The sequence below is a fragment of the Lathyrus oleraceus genome, chromosome 5 (assembly GCF_024323335.1).
Source record: "Lathyrus oleraceus cultivar Zhongwan6 chromosome 5, CAAS_Psat_ZW6_1.0, whole genome shotgun sequence".
In the NCBI taxonomy this organism is placed as follows: domain Eukaryota; kingdom Viridiplantae; phylum Streptophyta; class Magnoliopsida; order Fabales; family Fabaceae; genus Lathyrus; species Lathyrus oleraceus.
The window spans coordinates 581,596,440-581,613,871 of record NC_066583.1 but is presented as its reverse complement, the minus strand read 5'-3'; the positions used below and the strand labels follow the sequence as shown (position 1 = coordinate 581,613,871).

The following is a 17,432-nucleotide window of genomic DNA, read 5'->3' as shown; positions in this document are numbered from 1 at the left end:
TGAAATTTGTCGTTTCACATAAACTTCGCAACCCCAAATCTTCATGTAAGACATATGTGGTCTCTTACCACTCCATATCTCATATGGTGTCTTTTCAACCTTTTGGATGGAACACGGTTAAGTGTGTAAGCTGATGTCAATGGTGTATGTCCTCAAAAGGAGTTTGGAAGATTGGTGTGACTCATCATGAATCGGACCATGTCCAACAGGGTTCGATTTCTTCTCTCAGATACACCCTTCCATTGGGATGTTCCAGGAGGAGTAAGTTGGGATAGGATCCCACACTCTTTCAGATGGTCATCAAACTCTAGGATTAAATACTCATCACTTCGATCTGATCGAAGAGTTTTAATATTCTTATCTAGTTGGTTTTAACTCGTTAGGTTTCACCCTTTTGTATTAATGTTATTAATAGGCATTTCAAGATCAAGGACATACAGTCCATTGTTCATTTGTGCAGTAGCATAGAATATATCATTCAAATAAATTGAGCAATAATTGTTCTTTATTATAAATGAAAAACCAAACTTGTCCAAACAAGCAATGGAAATAATATTCCTGCTAATTGCAGGTACATAATAACAGTTCTCTAACTGAATTATTAAACCACTAGGTAAAGTCAGTACAAAAGTTCCTACGGCTAAAGCAGCAACCTTTGCTCCATATCCAACTCGTAGGTCGACTTCACCTTTTGCCAAATCTCTACTCCTTTTTAGTTCCTGCACATTTATACAAATGTGAGAAATGCACCCAGTATCTAATACCCATGATGCAGAAGTAGATAAATTAATAACAAAAATACCTGAAGTTGAAGTCTCTACTCCATTCTTCTTATCTTCCAGGTACTTTGGGCAGTTCCTCTTCCAGTGTCCGGTCTTACCGCAATGGAAGCAGGTGCCTTCTTTTGCTATGCCTCCACTAGGCTTCAAAGCAGCAGTGGGTCTGGGATTGGCAACTTCCTTGCCTTTCCCCTTATCACTCTGCTTAGTGGGCCTTTTGTTCTGTCTCTTTCCATTTCCGATCATCAGAATGGACTTCCTTTTTGACTTCAGATTCTGCTCGGCAGTTCTTAACATGGCGAGCAGTTCAGGAAGAGATTTGTCCATATCAATCATATTGAAATTTAGGACAAATTGACTGAAACTATCTAGCAACGATTGCAAGATCAAATCAGTTGCAAGTTCCTTTTCGAGGGGAAAACCCAATCTTTCAAGGTTTTCCACATACCCAATCATCTTGAGTACATGGGGACCTACAGGGGCTCCCTCAGCTAACTTGCTTTGAAAAAGGGCTTTTGAAACTTCAAACCTCTCATGCCTTGCTTGTTCTTGATAGAGCAACTTCAGGTGTTCGATCATATCGAACGCTGACATGTTCTCATGTTGCTTTTGCAATTCTGAGTTCATGGTAGCTAGCATGAGACAAGCAAGTTCATTGGCATCATCGACATGCTTCTTATAAGCATCTCTTTCTGCCTTAGGTGCAGAACTAGGAGGTTCCTCTTCAGGAACAGGTGTCTCCAAGACATACAGCTTTTTATCATGTTTGAGGATAATCCTCCGGTTTCGGTGCCAATCCAGAAAATTTGTCCCAGACAATTTTTCCTTATCAAGGATTGATTGCAGGATGTTGTTAGAGGTGTTTGCTGTCATGGTAATCTACATAAGGATTAATGAAAATATAAGTATCATTGACATATTCAATTAGGCCTTTAATTAAATATGCTCCCACTATTTTACTCAAAAACAAATGACCCTCATCATTTGATTCGGAAAATCCCGTTGGAATATTTTCTAGTGGGTCGAGATCCATATTTCACTTCGTTCTAAGTCCGCGTAGGCGGATTACACAAAACTAGGTTATTTAGGTAGGAACTCCTTCCAATTGTATCTCATACAACTCTCGAAAATTTCAGTTGGATGAATAACTCCTTATTCCAATCCATCATATGGATCATTCCCAACTCTTGCTTCTAAACATATATAATATCTTATTATAATCTGTTTAGTTAAGTTTGACCCATTATTTTAACAGTTGGATATTACAATTATCCCATCGCACCTTACTAATATAAAACATGCACCTCGCGTAGGCGAAACCTACATTATTCGATACTAGTCTTGATGAGTGTTAAAACTTGGAAAGCTTAAAACTTAATATTTAGTTTTGAGGGAATTGTAATTTTTCTGATCTCACCGGCTTGTTTATCATATAAACCGTCTCTCACATGCATCAACATACATTCACATGCATCAACATACATACAAACAAAATGAAACAGTTATGGCCCCTAGCGCAATTGTTCTCCCAAGCCAATGAGAGAACCTAAGCTAACCTACAACGATCTAAGCTTCTCCAAGCAGGATCTTCAAGGTTGTCCTCCTTTGGCACTGACTTCTTTGCTTTCTTCATATCATTACATTACAAGAAAGAAACCCGTTTTACATACGAGGGAGTGAGATGAGAAAAGAAGTTACATTTGGGAGATTAAGAGAGAGGCACGACACGCAGGTCGTATTTTAAAAACCCAAAACAAAACAAAGGAAAACTAAGGCCATAACCGATCACCACAAGACAATAATAAACACTTTATTATTATTATTAATAATTCCTTTAATTAATTAAAATCAAATTAAATTTCGACGATCGATCATCACATTTTAATGAACAATTCATTTAAAATCGATGTCGCTTTTCGTATCAACACTTGACACTTTTAAAGCACTGAGTTAGCCGAATGGGTGAAAATTTCCTTGCGTTAACCGGTTAACCATATGCGTTAACCGGTTAACACTGTTTGAAATCTGAAAAAATTGTTTTCTGCCTTGCGTTAACCGGTTAACCAAATGTGTTAACCGGTTAACACTGTTTGAAAAACTCAGAAAACTGAATTTCGTCTTGCGTTAACCGGTTAACCAAATGCGTTAACCGGTTAACACTGTTTGAAAACTTAAAAATTTTAATTTCGCATTGCGTTAACCGGTTAACCATACGCGTTAACCGGTTAACACTGTTCCAAAAAGTGTTTAGGAAGCACAACTCTTGTGCGTTCAAACCCCAATCGCATAACTCTCTGACAACACAACCCTTGTGCCGTCACTAACCCTGATGCACCAATTTCAGACCGTCAAACACGTCTCGATTGTTAATTCAGTATGATTGATCAACACGTCATTGCTTCACCATACTAATGTCGGATCAAGAAGCAAATGACCATTGATCGCTCAAAGGAAAACAATCATCGAGGGTTTGAATGAACGAAACGAGAACACTATATCATATATAATGTATTTTGCATTAGGATCACATATATCACATATATGTAACTTGATCGATCTCAATTTAACCTTTGATTCATTCTGTTTTAATCATATTATTACATAATAAAAACAGATATCAGATTCATGGTTTCGTAAGTGGCTCTGATACCACTGTTGGAGAATTTCCATCCAAGGCGCAGCGGAATTTAAAAATTTCTCCATTTAGTGATCCTTACGAATGGGCATGATCAGTGATAGAATCGTTACCTCTTGTGGCGATTCAAACCTTTGGTGCAGATCTCTGATAATGATCAAAACCTTTGATACAGATCCACGGGGCGATCACGAACGTTGAACGATGACAACGTCTATACTCAGTCCACACGAACGGATTCCTTCAATCGCAGTGCTAGCTGTTATGAATGAAGGCTTTGAGTGAGAGAGAGATACGAAATTCCAACTCTTCAGTTGTGTTGTATTCCCATACAAAGCTTCTGCACAAGAGCTCTATTTATAGAACCACTTGTGTGGGCTTCAAGCCAAAAAGCCCACTTAAGTGCATTTTGGCCTATATCTCATAATATGCCAAAATCACTTAAGTATTTGGTACCTTACCATATTTCGTATTCTGCTTAAGTACACCGTACCTTACGATGTTCCTTAATTATTCTATCTCTCATCAATCCGTCCTTTGTGTGTGACCCTATAGGTTTTCGCGACGTTGGCAATTATATTAAATCACGCATTTAACATAATAAACAGTGAGCGGTATCTAGCAACACATCACTGCTACCCAAGTCACAAAAATGTCATGTGATCTGACAAAACCTCCTGTGATAATAATTATGTGTATAATTACCCCTTTGCCCTTATGTCTATATTGAACACAAGGTATAGACCGTGTCACTCTTGTCCAGTTCAATATTGGGCCCATAGACATTTATCCTGTTACGCAGGATTGGCAAATTCCATCTAGGACACTCATGTCCCTCAGCATGCTTCGTGGAGTACTCATCAACTGTCTTTATGGTCATCCAGTTACGGATAACGTTGGATCAGTAATAAGGCACTCAACTCTACATCTAGGATCCATAGTGGTTTCAGGTCGAAGAGTGGTATACACTATTATCACCATGAGAATAACTTATGACACTTTGCATAACTTTCTATATAGTATTCTCATAGCGGGTCAATCCGGTATAAATATTACTCCTAATACTCATACCTATGTTTAAGACTTGATAACTCTTTATCCATGATCCATGAGATGTGATCATCAGTCTACAAACATAATAGTCTTAATGCTTTAATGTTATCCCACTTCACACTAAAGCTCGACTACGGATACTTTAAGAATAGTGGCCTTATGTTTAATGTGTTCTCATGATTAAGTCATACTTAATACATTAAACGGACTATCTATTCTAGGGACTTTATTAATCAACCATAATAAAGAAAATGCCTTTTATTATTAATATATAATTCGATACAAGTACCAAAAGTATTGGCCTCTAGGGCTTACACCAACACAATCTACCTAGGAATCCTCGGACTTCCTTCTCGGTTTTGGGTGCAGGCATAGCTTTTATGGCTTTTACTTTCTCGGGATATACTTCGATGCCACGTTGACTGACGATAAAACCTAACAATTTGCCGAATCTTACCCCAAATGTGCATTTGTTGGGATTAAGCCTCAATTTGAACTTCCTCAGCCTCTCAAACAACTTTTCTAGATTGATAAGGTGTTCTTCTTCGGTTTGAGACTTAGCTATCATGTCGTCGACGTAAACCTCAATCTCTTTATGGATCATATCGTGAAAGAGAGTGATCATGGCTCGTTGGTATGTGGCGCCGGCATTCTTCAATCCAAAAGGCATCACCTTGTAGCAGAAGGTGCCCCATGGTGTTATGAAAGTGGTTTTCTCCATATCTTCTTGAGCCATGCGGATCTGGTTATAACCGGAGAAACCATCCATAAAAGAGAAAACAGAGAACTGAGCGGTATTATCTACTAGCACGTCAATGTGTGGCAATGGAAAGTCATCTTTGAGACTTGCTTTATTTAGATTTCTGTAATCTATGCACATCCTTACTTTGCCATCCTTCTTAGGTACAGGCACAATGTTAGCTATCCATTGAGGATAATTGGAGACCACTAGGAAGCTGGTGTTGAGCTACTTTTGTACCTCCTCCTTGATTTTCATAGCCATGTCGGGACGGGTTCTTCGTAGTTTTTGCTTTACTGGAGGGCATTCTTCTTTAAGGGGTAGATGATGGACCACAATGTCAGTATCGAGGCCGGGCATATCTTGGTATGACCATGCAAACACATCTTTGTATTCCTTCAAGAGCTCAATCAATTTTGTCTTCACCTCGTCTTGTAGAGCGGAGCCGACTCGGACTTCTTACGCTTCCTCATTTGTCCCAAGGTTAATCACTTCCACTGATTCTTCGTGCGGCTAGATGACTTTTTCCTCTTGCTTGAGCAACCTTGCCAATTCTTCTGGGAGTTCGGCCTCTTCCTCACACTCTTCATCAGCTTGATTAACCGGGTTGTCAAAGTCATATGAGACTCTAGCAGGATTGTCATTGGTGGTTGTCGAGGATGATCTGCATGATTTAAGGTTCACGCTTTTATTGGTATGAAAGAAAGGATGATTTGAAAAGATTTTTTTTTTAAAAAGAAAGAAAAATGCAACAAAAAAAAGTGAAATAAATAAATGAAAGGCAGGGATCTCAAAATTGACTGCGAACATGAATCCTTTTTCATTAATGATTAATAAGGAAATTTGATGAGGCCCTACAAATGATTCCCCCATGCCTTGGGCTTGACATGGGTTCTTTTGATAAAAAGGAAGGAAAACAACATTGGGAATTACATTTTGATCAAGGTCACTTTAGGTATTTTAAACTCGGTCCATTTTGTAGCACCGTTTCCATCAGTCTTTGTGAAGATCAAGCCATCATCTTCTTCTTCTTCTTCTTGCACGGCACAAATACGATTGTTATCCAGGTAACCAGCACTTGAGAAGTTGTCGGACAGCGGGAGCACTGATCTCCTTGTAGTTATCGGCGCGGGCTTCTTCAAATTCTAGGAGTTGTATCCCAAACCGGTGCGGTCCTTGTTGGCAGGGAGTTCAAGAAATCTTCCCCATCCTTTGGGGTGTCCATCCTTTATGATTGTCAAGGCGTCTTTAAGAGATGCCATGGGAGATTCGACATCTTTTGATTCACCCCTTGCTGGGCAAACCATTTCAACATTGATAACTTCAAATGATTGGAATGGGACTTCCCTTATCTCCCCTTCTCCCTCAACATATCGGAAAGATGCGAGGTGACTTACCATAATGTCCTCCTCACCCTCGACAACAACTAGCTTATCATCAGCTAAGAATTTCAACTTTTGGTGGAGCGTTGAAGTGACTGCACCAGCCGAATGGATCCAAGGCCTCCCAAGCAGACAACTGTAGGCTGGATAGATATCCATTACGAAGAAAGTGATAAGGAAAATATGGGGACCAATCTTCATAGTCAAATTCACCTCACCGATTACAGTCCTTCTAGTCCTATCAAATGCTCTTACTATAAGCTCACTCGGCTTCATTACGAGTCCTTCAATAGTTAGTTTAGCAAAGGAGCTCTTAGGCATCACATTGAGGGAAGACCCAGTGTCTACCAAAACTCTTGATAGGATTGTGTCCACACACTCAATGGAAATATGGAGAGCCTTGTTATGATTCCTCCCCTCGGCGAGAAGCTCTTCATCACTGAAACCTAAGCTTAAGCTAGTAGCGATATTGTTAACTACTCCTTCAAACTGACAAACAGATATCTCTTGTGGTACATGAGCTGTCCTCAGAAACTTTACCAAAGCCTCCCTATGGGCCTCCGAGCACATCAATAGAGACAACATTGAGATCTTCGAGGGTGTCTGGTTAAGCTGATCAACTACTCGGTAATCACTCTTCTTGATGATGCATAAGAACTCGTCTACTTCACTTGAAGGTGCGGGGTCTTGTCTTTGCTGAGCACCATCAATTTGTTTGCCTTTGTCTGAAGTTGAAGGATTGATAGTTCCAATTGGAGTGGGTGTCGGTGCAAATATCCTTCCACTTCTTGTGACTCCGCTAGTGCCGGTGATATTGATCATTGGGTCACTAGACTTTATCGGTTCTTCTTGAATCTTCTGACCATGAATGTAGACTGAGGTTTCATACATCCAAGGGACTGCCTTGGTGTCAACATATGGGAATGGTGTGGGAATTGTTATTATGATTGGAGTAATAGGATTTGTCGACAGAGTTAACTAAGAGAATTCATATGGAATTTGCAAAGGAGGGACTTCGTCGTATGGTATCTCGAGGGTAGACACATCTTCCTTTGTGGATGGGCAGTCTACCACCAAGATCCCTTGGTTCATTAATTGTTGTATGACAGACTTCAATGTTCTACTTTGTTGCGGGTTAATCAGACAATGTTCACAATCATTATCACAGATGGGAAAGGTATTATTCTTCATCAAAGCATTCTTGATCTCGATGAGTGGTGTTTTTAACTCGTCCACACAGGACATCAATCTCCTTCCATTGTCAGCTTCCATCATATTCACTGATGCATTGTTGTGAGGGGGCATCGGGTTATTATTCACATTCGGCCTCTTGGGGGCGAACGTGATTGCCTTAGAGTCAATAAGATCTTGAACCTTGTACTTTAATGCTTTACAATTCTCGATCGAATGCCCGGGAGCGCCAGAATGAAATTCACAGCGGGCATTTGCATCATAACCGGGAGGAAGAACCGCTGGTGGGGGTCCTAACTCCCTTAGTTGCACAAGTGATCCCCTCAATAAATATGGTAGAATGTCACTATAAGGCATGGGAACTAGGTCAAATCTTCTCTCGGTCCTTCGCATCCTTTGTTGAAGTTGATATTGTGGTTGCTGATGTTGCGGTTGTTGTTGATACCGTTGTTGTTGTTGAGTTTGAACAGGAATTGCAAATGGTTGTTGTTGACTTGGTTGGATGGGAGCTATGGCAGCTACTTGTGGATAAGTGGGATTTCTTGTTCGAGTGATGGAGGCAGCATTGGTCTCGCCTTCTCGTTTTTTACCATAGGGAACAAAAGGTTTCTTCGATGCACTAGAAGTACTGGCAGAGTTCAGGATCTTGCCCATTTTAATCATATTTTCTATCCTTTCACCGGCTAAGACCAGGTCAGAAAAGCCTGAAGAGGTGTTCCCTACCATTCTATCAAGGTATGGACCTTGTAGGTTTCCCATAAACATGTCTACCATTTCTCTTTCTAGCAATGGGGGTTGTACCATAGCAGCTAATTCCCTCCACCGCTAGGCATACTCTTTGAAGGACTCCTCAGACCTCTGAGTCAAATTTTGCAACTGCGTGCGATTAGGTGCCATATCAGTGTTGTACTGATAGTGCTTGAGGAATGCCTCGGCCATTTCCCTCCAGGTGTGAATATGGTTGCCCTCGAGTTGCATGTACCAATCCAAAGATGCCCCACTGAGGGAATCCTGGAAAAAATGCATTAGAAGTTGATCATCGCTGGAATAGGTAGCCATCTTTCGGCAGTATGCCCTAATGTATGTCCTAGGGTCGCTATTTCCCTTATATTTTTCAAAGTCCGGAACTTTGAACTTGGCCGGAATGATGACCCCGGGTACTAAGCACATTTATGCCGCATTGAGGCCCAAAATGTCAGTGCTCCCCATTGCCTTGAGCTTTTCCTCGATAGCCTTTACCTTCCTCTCCACCTTGTTGGTTGCGGAACTGAAGGCGTCATCCTGAGAAGCGTCCCTTGGGCTGAAGAATGCATCAAGTTGGTTGTCTGTCTCAAGAGCATGAGGACGAGGATTGTCATTTGGAACACCGCCGGGTGCATTAATGTTAATTGGAGGATCAACTTGAGGAACTGGAGTCGGATTCTCGACCGTTTGAGGGGTAGGAGGATTGGTAGTACTGGCACGTTGATTCATTTCTTCTTGCATTTTTTCCATAACCTCCTGGGCTCTTGCGACTGCTTGAATAGTCTCCATCAATTGCCGCATTTGGGACCGCATTTGGGATACTTCTTCCTGAAGGACAACTTGGTTCTCTTGAAGTTGCTCCATGACAGCTTGTCGACGTCCTCGTGTATCGTACCGAAAAGTCAGCTTTGGAGAGTGGTTCTGAAAAAAAGGGTGGATGGATGAGTTTTTTTTTGTTTTTTTTTGTTTTTGTGTTTCGAAAGATGCATATGATGCATGAAATTTTTTGTTAAAGCAAAGCTCTTTTTAGTTATTCATGTTTATTCATTGCAACAACTACTTGACGATTCTCGTTCACAATCATGAAATAGGAAAACATAATAGAGAAAAATCGCAACTTTCATTCATCCTTTGAAGGGAAAATAGACAACAATACATAGAAGTTGCAAAATACAAGTAATGGAAGCAAATAAACCAACTAGATATCCACCCTAAAAGTGACCCCTTGAGACTTGCGGAGAGCCTCAATGTCGGTGATGAGTTCGGCCATTGTTCTTTTGCAGAAATTGACGAAGTGGTAGACCTCTTTGGGGGTATTATCTGGGCACATGATCAGATTTGCCTCCTTCAACTTGTCGGGAAAGTCTTGAAGGGCATAATTGGTTAATATCGTCATGTTAGTGTACTTGTCCCTCCATTCTTCGTAAAGGACTTGGAGATTATGGATGATTTCGTCCCTTTGAACAATGGCAACTTCGAATTCATAGCAACGCTCCTCCCAATGTCTGCAGTTGTTTTGCAATTCTACATAGGCTTGGTCATAGATTCCCCTCTTCAAGTTCTTGATTTGCTCGCAAGCTTGTCCAAGGTTGAACTGCTCACGCATGAAGCTTCGATGAATCTTTTCTTTCTCTAGTTGCTCCTTGGCTAGCAAATCCTTATGCTCTTTTAGAGTGGTCCTTAGTTCGAGAATCTGGGCCTCGTAATCTTCCCTCGCTTCTTTCTTCATGGCATTAGACCTCTTGACAGTATTTTCAAGGTCCTTGATGATTCGGGATGCTCGATCCAACTCCTCGTTGCGGAAATCTAGCTCAGAATTAGCTCCTTGTAAAGCTCCACCAACCCAAACTCTTTGTCCCTCGGCTAATCGGAGCCTTTTCTTGCTATCCTCAAATTTTTCACAGACTTGCTTACCCTTATCCTCCAAGACGTGGTTACGTTCCTTGGCGCGATTGAGTTTGACTCATAGTTGAGTGTTTTCCAACTCGAGCTCTTTGATTTGGCTGGTAAGTTTGTCCATGTCCTCTTGTAGGATAGGCTCGGGCTCAGGCATCAACGGGAATGAAGAAGGATCAAACAGAAACGGCATCTTAACCACCCTAGCCCTATCTTTTACCCACACATAGTAGGCTTCCTTGGCTAGGATATTTTTCTTGCCCCATTCATGGCTAATACAGACTATGCTTGTCCAAGCTTTTCACACTCTTTTCACGTTCGAATCAAGCGGATCCACGGTATTGATGACAAATGGAATGAAATCTCTTTCCTCGGGGGGACTTGTCATGGCGTACCCTATTGCCTCTTGAGTATAGCAGGGTTGTAGTTGATGCAACCTTGTGTTCCTATCAAGGGTACGTTAGAGAACTCTCCACATCTTGCGATGACATCCTTTATATCCCATTCCCTCTTGTACCATAGAATTGAGTTGGCAGAGAGAGATGCGAACCTTTGCGGCCATGTCAGTTTGTTTTCGGTGAAAGGTCCACTTTGAGGCATGCGGGCCCTCATCCAAAGATGTAGCATAGGAGCGCAATAAAGGTAAGTACCTCCCCTCTTCCCATGCCTTGTATGGAAGGTATGGTAGAAATTGGCAAGTAGAAAAGGCACCGGGTTCTTTGTTAAAAAGACTTCAACTGCTAACTGATCCACAAACTTGTCCAGATTTGGGAAGAGGACAATTCCATGAATCAAAAGTGCCAAGGTTGCACTACAAAAGTCGGGTCTTCCTTCCTTAATCATTTCCCAAGCATGGGCTTCTAAGAACTTTTGAGTTAAACCTTTGAGGGATCCTTTAACGCCCCAATTATCCACTAACTTGTTGGTGTTGATACCCAAGATGAGTGAGAGCTCGGTCAAACAGAATCCTTCTTCCAATTTCGGGAAAGGGTTGTATTCCTTGATTGGTCGATTGAGGAGCCTCTCGAGGTCTTCCAAGGTTGGAGAGATTAGGAAGTCGGGGAAAGTGAAGCATCTTAAAGGAACGTCATAGTATTGGGACATTGTAGTGATATCACAATATTCAACCTTCTCGGTTAGAAGATCTATGATGTTCCCAAAATTGGCTCTAAACTTGTTGTCTTTGAGAGTTACGACCTTTGAATAGAGGATCTTTAATGACCTGATGTCGGGACTCTTGAAGCGGAAAGAAGAAGTGCTTTTCTTTGCTGAAGTATCCATGATTGTGTCGGAAAATAGCCTTGTAATTCTGCGTTTGAACAAACGAAAGATTTTAAGAGCTTTGCTTATTATTTTGATGATGAATGAATGTATGAATGAATGATTCGTTTATGTAACAACCCGTATAATATATATCTAGAATAATATCATACAAGTGTTAAATTTTGGTACTGTCACAACATAAGTGCCTAATGGCATCAATATATATACATGTCCAAAACTAAAAACATCAATGGAACATGTTATACAATAATGCCTAAACAATAAAATCTAAGAACTAGGTGCAATATCTTCATTGCACACCACTCCACAGCGGAAGATCATAATGAACAGCAACCCTTGAAACATCCATAACAGCTTCTCTTAGATTCAACCTGTAAAGAATTACCTGAAAAATAACAACAATGATGGGATGAGATAATAATCTGAGTGAGTTCTCCTATCCTATGGGTCCACTCGGCTCTACAGGGTATTCTAATCGATATTCAACTCATATCCAACTCAAGTCAACAAGGGAAAGAAGACTTGAGCGATAGGGAAATTATCTCGCAATTGTATGGCAACATGCATCTGAGTTCTCATAACTCAACCACGATCATTATTCAGATTCACGCAACATCGATCCCCAACCGGACCTACGTCTAGGCCAAGGCTTGGTTCACGCATGTCCGTATGATTCGACTTTCGCGGTGGATATCAGGTTCCCCTATGGGACTCTAACCCACTTTTAAGAACCATCACTCGTATGGGACTCTAACCCACTTTGAGTATCTTTCACCGTATGGGACTCTAACCCACTTAGGTGTCCACCTTTCCCCCATGTCCGCCATGGTTGGGGCTCAAACCCAATTGAGGCTCGAATCATTGGTCCCACATCCCAATGCTTACACGTTTAAGCATACCAATAGAGATGTGTACCATCACAGAAAAACAGACATTCTGAATACATGATCGGTTCCACAAAACATTGGTTCCACGAACCATAACAAATTCATCAATCATAGGTGACTTCATTCACCATAATACACAAATAATAATAATACACAATTAATAACATGGCATGTTCCATACAATGCGTCTCATTCTCAATCATGGCAACAATTCGTCCACGACCTCACATAAGCGTCGTACGAATGAATACCGTATTCTCATACATGTATCTCACATGTTCCATAACCTAGATTATCTTTCTAAGTTATTAATCAAATTATTCTTCTAGGTTTCCTCACTCATCTTTGTAAGGTTTTTAATCGTGTTATTTCACCTTCCACATAACAACAATATTCAATTTTCATCATGATAAAATTCATGGCATTTATAAATCACATAATATTTTATAACATGGAACAATAATAATAGCCCTTTACGTTATCTTTCTAACGCATCCGGCCGTGTCCAAAACGGAGGTATAATACTCAATTAATTCATCAATCTATCCTAATCAAGATTTAGGTTAATATTTATTCATTGCATAAGCATTCAACAACAACCTCTCTAGCCTAGTGGTAAGGCATGTACAGTTTCAAAGGAGGTCCTGGGTTCAAACCCCACAGCAGACAAATTTTGCACAAACAGAAGATTTAATTCTGTTTCAGTGTTAACCGGTTAACCTATACCGTTAACCGGTTAACCACTCACGAAACTGCCCAGAAAGTGAGTTTTGCTACGCGTTAACCGGTTAACGGTATTCTCTCAGTAACTTCTTTCCTTAATTAACTCCTCTTTTATTTTCCTTTCCATATACCATTTTTGCCTACAATTTTCACATAACATGATTTTTCCACAACAATCAACATGATATCAACACATAGCACGGATAGGGAGTATGAACACAACAAGTTTATCACAAATTCACACAAACCCTAACCCCACAAATATAGATTATTTTCCCCCAAAGGCTAAAACTATCTAAGAACTCACCTAGTAGAAGAAGATGAAGTTGGTGATGATGAAGATGAGATGATGAAGATGATTTTCCATCTTCTTCCTTCCTTCCTCTTCTTCTCTTCTTCCTCTTTTTCCTTTCTTATTTCCTTCTCTTCCTCTTTTTCTCCTCTTCCCTTTCTTTCTACTTTCTGATATATCTTCTTTTCTTCTTCTCTCAATCTCTACCACACAATATATATATAATATATATATAATATCAAGTAGTAATACAAAATATCCTCATTTATATTTTGTCTTCCAGTACTAATTGACTAATTATTAATGTTACCAAAAATATCCTCTCTTGTACTTATTAATATTGGTCTATCTCTTTTATTAATAATTAATCTCTTTAGAGTTCACCAGTTACTCTATTGGTCCCAATTGACAATATTTAGAGCACATAGGAGCTCCAATTGTTACAACTAACAAAAGATATAGTACACAGGTACTCAATTGATCTCAACTGACAACTAATTGAGCATTTAAGGGAATATGGGATATTACATTAACCGGTTAACACCTTAAAAAATGGGAAAAATTCCAATTTCCATTAATTCTCTCAGTAACTTCTTTCCTTAATTAACTCCTCTTTTATTTTCCTTTCCATATACCATTTTTGCCTACAATTTTCACATAACATGATTTTTCCACAACAATCAACATGATATCAACACATAGCACGGATAGGGAGTATGAACACAACAAGTTTATCACAAATTCACGCAAACCCTAACCCCACAAATATAGATTATTTTCCCCCAAAGGCTAAAACTATCTAAGAACTCACCTAGTAGAAGAAGATGAAGTTGGTGATGATGAAGATGAGATGATGAAGATGATTTTCCATCTTCTTCCTTCCTTCCTCTTCTTCTCTTCTTCCTCTTTTTCCTTTCTTATTTCCTTCTCTTCCTCTTTTTCTCCTCTTCCCTTTCTTTCTTCTTTCTGATATATCTTCTTTTCTTCTTCTCTCAATCTCTACCACACAATATATATATAATATATATATAATATCAAGTAGTAATACAAAATATCCTCATTTATATTTTGTCTTCCAGTACCAATTGACCAATTATTAATGTTACCAAAAATATCCTCTCTTGTACTTATTAATATTGGTCTATCTCTTTTATTAATAATTAATCTCTTTAGAGTTCACCAGTTACTCTATTGGTCCCAATTGACAATATTTAGAGCACATAGGAGCTCCAATTGTTACAACTAACAAAAGATATAGTACACAAGTACTCAATTGATCTCAACTGACAACTAATTAAGCATTTAAGGGAATATGGGATATTACATTCTCCCCCCCTTAAATTGAAATTCGCCCCCGAATTTCCTTCACTCAACAAACAAACAATCCTTGTATCAACGTCTTAGACCAACACTTGACCTCTCTTCGATTCCAAACCTCTGACATACTCATTCTTCTAACTTGTCCTTGCTGACAATTTTCTTTCTTTCATGAACTCTCGAACTTCTTGATTTCCATCACAATCTCATTCTAATATTGGATTAACATTTAGACTTGCTCCCACTTAATTCCTCTTATATACCGCACAACATCAGTGGGTCACTTTCTTCCCGGAAACCACGACTTTCCTTCCTTGCACTAAGTTACACAAAACATAATTACAACATCTCATCTGGACTCGGTTAATCAATACTCATTAATTCTTCATAAGAAAATTTATTGATTCCCTGACCACAAATAGTATTGACTGCCCTTTTCTTGTTATTCCTTCAACAAATGCAACAACTTTGTAATCCATTTATTGATAATCTCATAAACTTCACTTGATCTGATAATGTATGCTACAAGCCCTTACTCCTACTGCTTCCCTTCTCTCGTACTACTCCAATAAGATAGAACCATTAGCACGAGATTATCTTACTCTCATCCTTACCTCCATTCTTACGAGTAACTATCTCCCTGATCCCCATAGACTTGATTGGTCTCTTTCATCCATCACCTTCCATTTTGATACTCTGATTCCAATAGTGGAACACTTGGGATTCCTAGGCACTACTATTTAGCTAACAATCTTCAAAGAAACACACTTACCCTCAGAGTGCCTACTGTCCAAAATGGTACTAGAACCTTACCGACTCCCATTAGTATAATAACGTCCTTGACGACTCACAAAAGTTCAGAATAAGACCAACACTCTTCAGAAGGCAGGTATCCAGGAGTTACATTGCTACAACCATAAAACATAGAACATCCAAATTCATCCTGTGTTTTGTGCAGCTAAACCAAATTAGTTTGACAACATCCGGTTCTGGTTACTATATTCCATATCAAATCCTCTCATAGGGTTTTGATTCATTCAATATTTCTCCCGGCACATGATCTTGACCAAAACAACATAACACCATCAAGGAACTTTAACTCATCAACGAGACACCACTTCTAAGGAACTTAAGCAATCTAGAACATAACTATGAGTGTTCATACACCTCATAGAGTCACACAAAATATTCCATACACATCTAGAGATAACATTTCACTTTGTATCCAAAATCATTCATCTCAATCATTTTGTCCCATCTTCCATAATCTTAGCTCATGCTCTTACTAACATACCATCCGAGTTACATGTTTAACCGTAGGAATAGCTGATTCTCGTTTCTCCTGGGAAGTATAACTCATGAATCCTTCCAATAGGGTAAAGTATCATCGTACACATCCATCACCACTCTCAGGGAGTCTACATTTAAGGCTATGAATCCAAATGAATCAATCAATTTCATACCATGACCAACCGCTTCACACCCTATCAATTTATACCACATACCTAGATAATCTCTTCCAGATCACCACTTAGTAGGTCTCTTCCAAGTCCGTTCCGTATAGTTATTCATAATCATAATAGTGGTACTTCCCAGACTTACTTAAACTGAGTATGGTCTACTAAGTTGGTTTTCCCACATGTCTGACTTCCATGGTATCTCCTCAGATGACAAACTACGCACTACACCTTCAGAAATCCCAATCTCAAAACTACCAATCTGACTTGTGGTGACTTGCAACTCCATCCTCAATTTGTACATCCACAACGGTACACTTATGACATTTAGGACATCCTTAGCTCTAACACGGTGTGAATGTTTATACTCCGCGACTAACCAACCAACCAAATACTTCTCAAGGAGATAAATAACAACCAGACTTCCAATAAGCCAATATTACTCTTTCAATCCAAATAAAATGCACTTAAGGTGAACCTTATCATTGCCACACGCTTATGATTGGAATTTTCTTCGAAACCAATACCTACTACTCCCTTCATCATACTGGGGTTACTTGTCTAGATGACTTGCTACAGACAATCCTCATTGTCCCCCAATAAGCTCTTACAACATAACATATTCAACATCCTACACTTAGTCCATATGCTCCAGCTTAGCTTATCTTTCATTGTCTATCATCAACTCAACTTCTTAGAATACAAGACTCACTGCTCAAAAATGTATGTTACTTTACATCCATCTCAAGACAAGGAATCCATTACACTTACTTGTGACCATAATACTGCTATCACATACTTCTCTTAACACCAAGGTTTAACTTCCTCCATTCCACTATGTAACACCCCAGACTGCTTTCAGGATTATCAACTAACCCCACAAATCAACACGGCCTTTTTCAACATGTTTTGTCCTCACTCGCACGCTTTTCAGGAAACTTCCCAGAAGGTCACCCATCCCAATACTACTCCAAGTCAAGCACGCTTAACTATGGAGTTCTTATTGATTAGGATACCGAAAAGAAGATGCATCTTGTTGATATAGGTAATACC

The 17,432-nt window shown here is 39.6% G+C and overlaps 1 protein-coding gene across 1 annotated transcript; it reads right to left on the bottom strand.

Annotated features, from left to right (window-relative positions):
- Nucleotides 1-10,815: 10,815 nt before the first annotated feature.
- LOC127082207 (uncharacterized) lies at nucleotides 10,816-11,700 on the bottom strand. The gene has a single exon (XM_051022445.1). The coding sequence runs from the start codon at nucleotides 11,698-11,700 to the stop codon at nucleotides 10,816-10,818; it is 885 nt and encodes a 294-aa protein (XP_050878402.1).
- Between the last annotated feature and the right edge of the window lie 5,732 nt (nucleotides 11,701-17,432).

Bases quoted from the DNA above. Each gene is read 5' to 3' on its own strand.
- LOC127082207 (XM_051022445.1), bottom strand. From the start codon at position 11,700: ATGGATACTTCAGCAAAGAAAAGCACTTCTTCTTTCCGCTTCAAGAGT.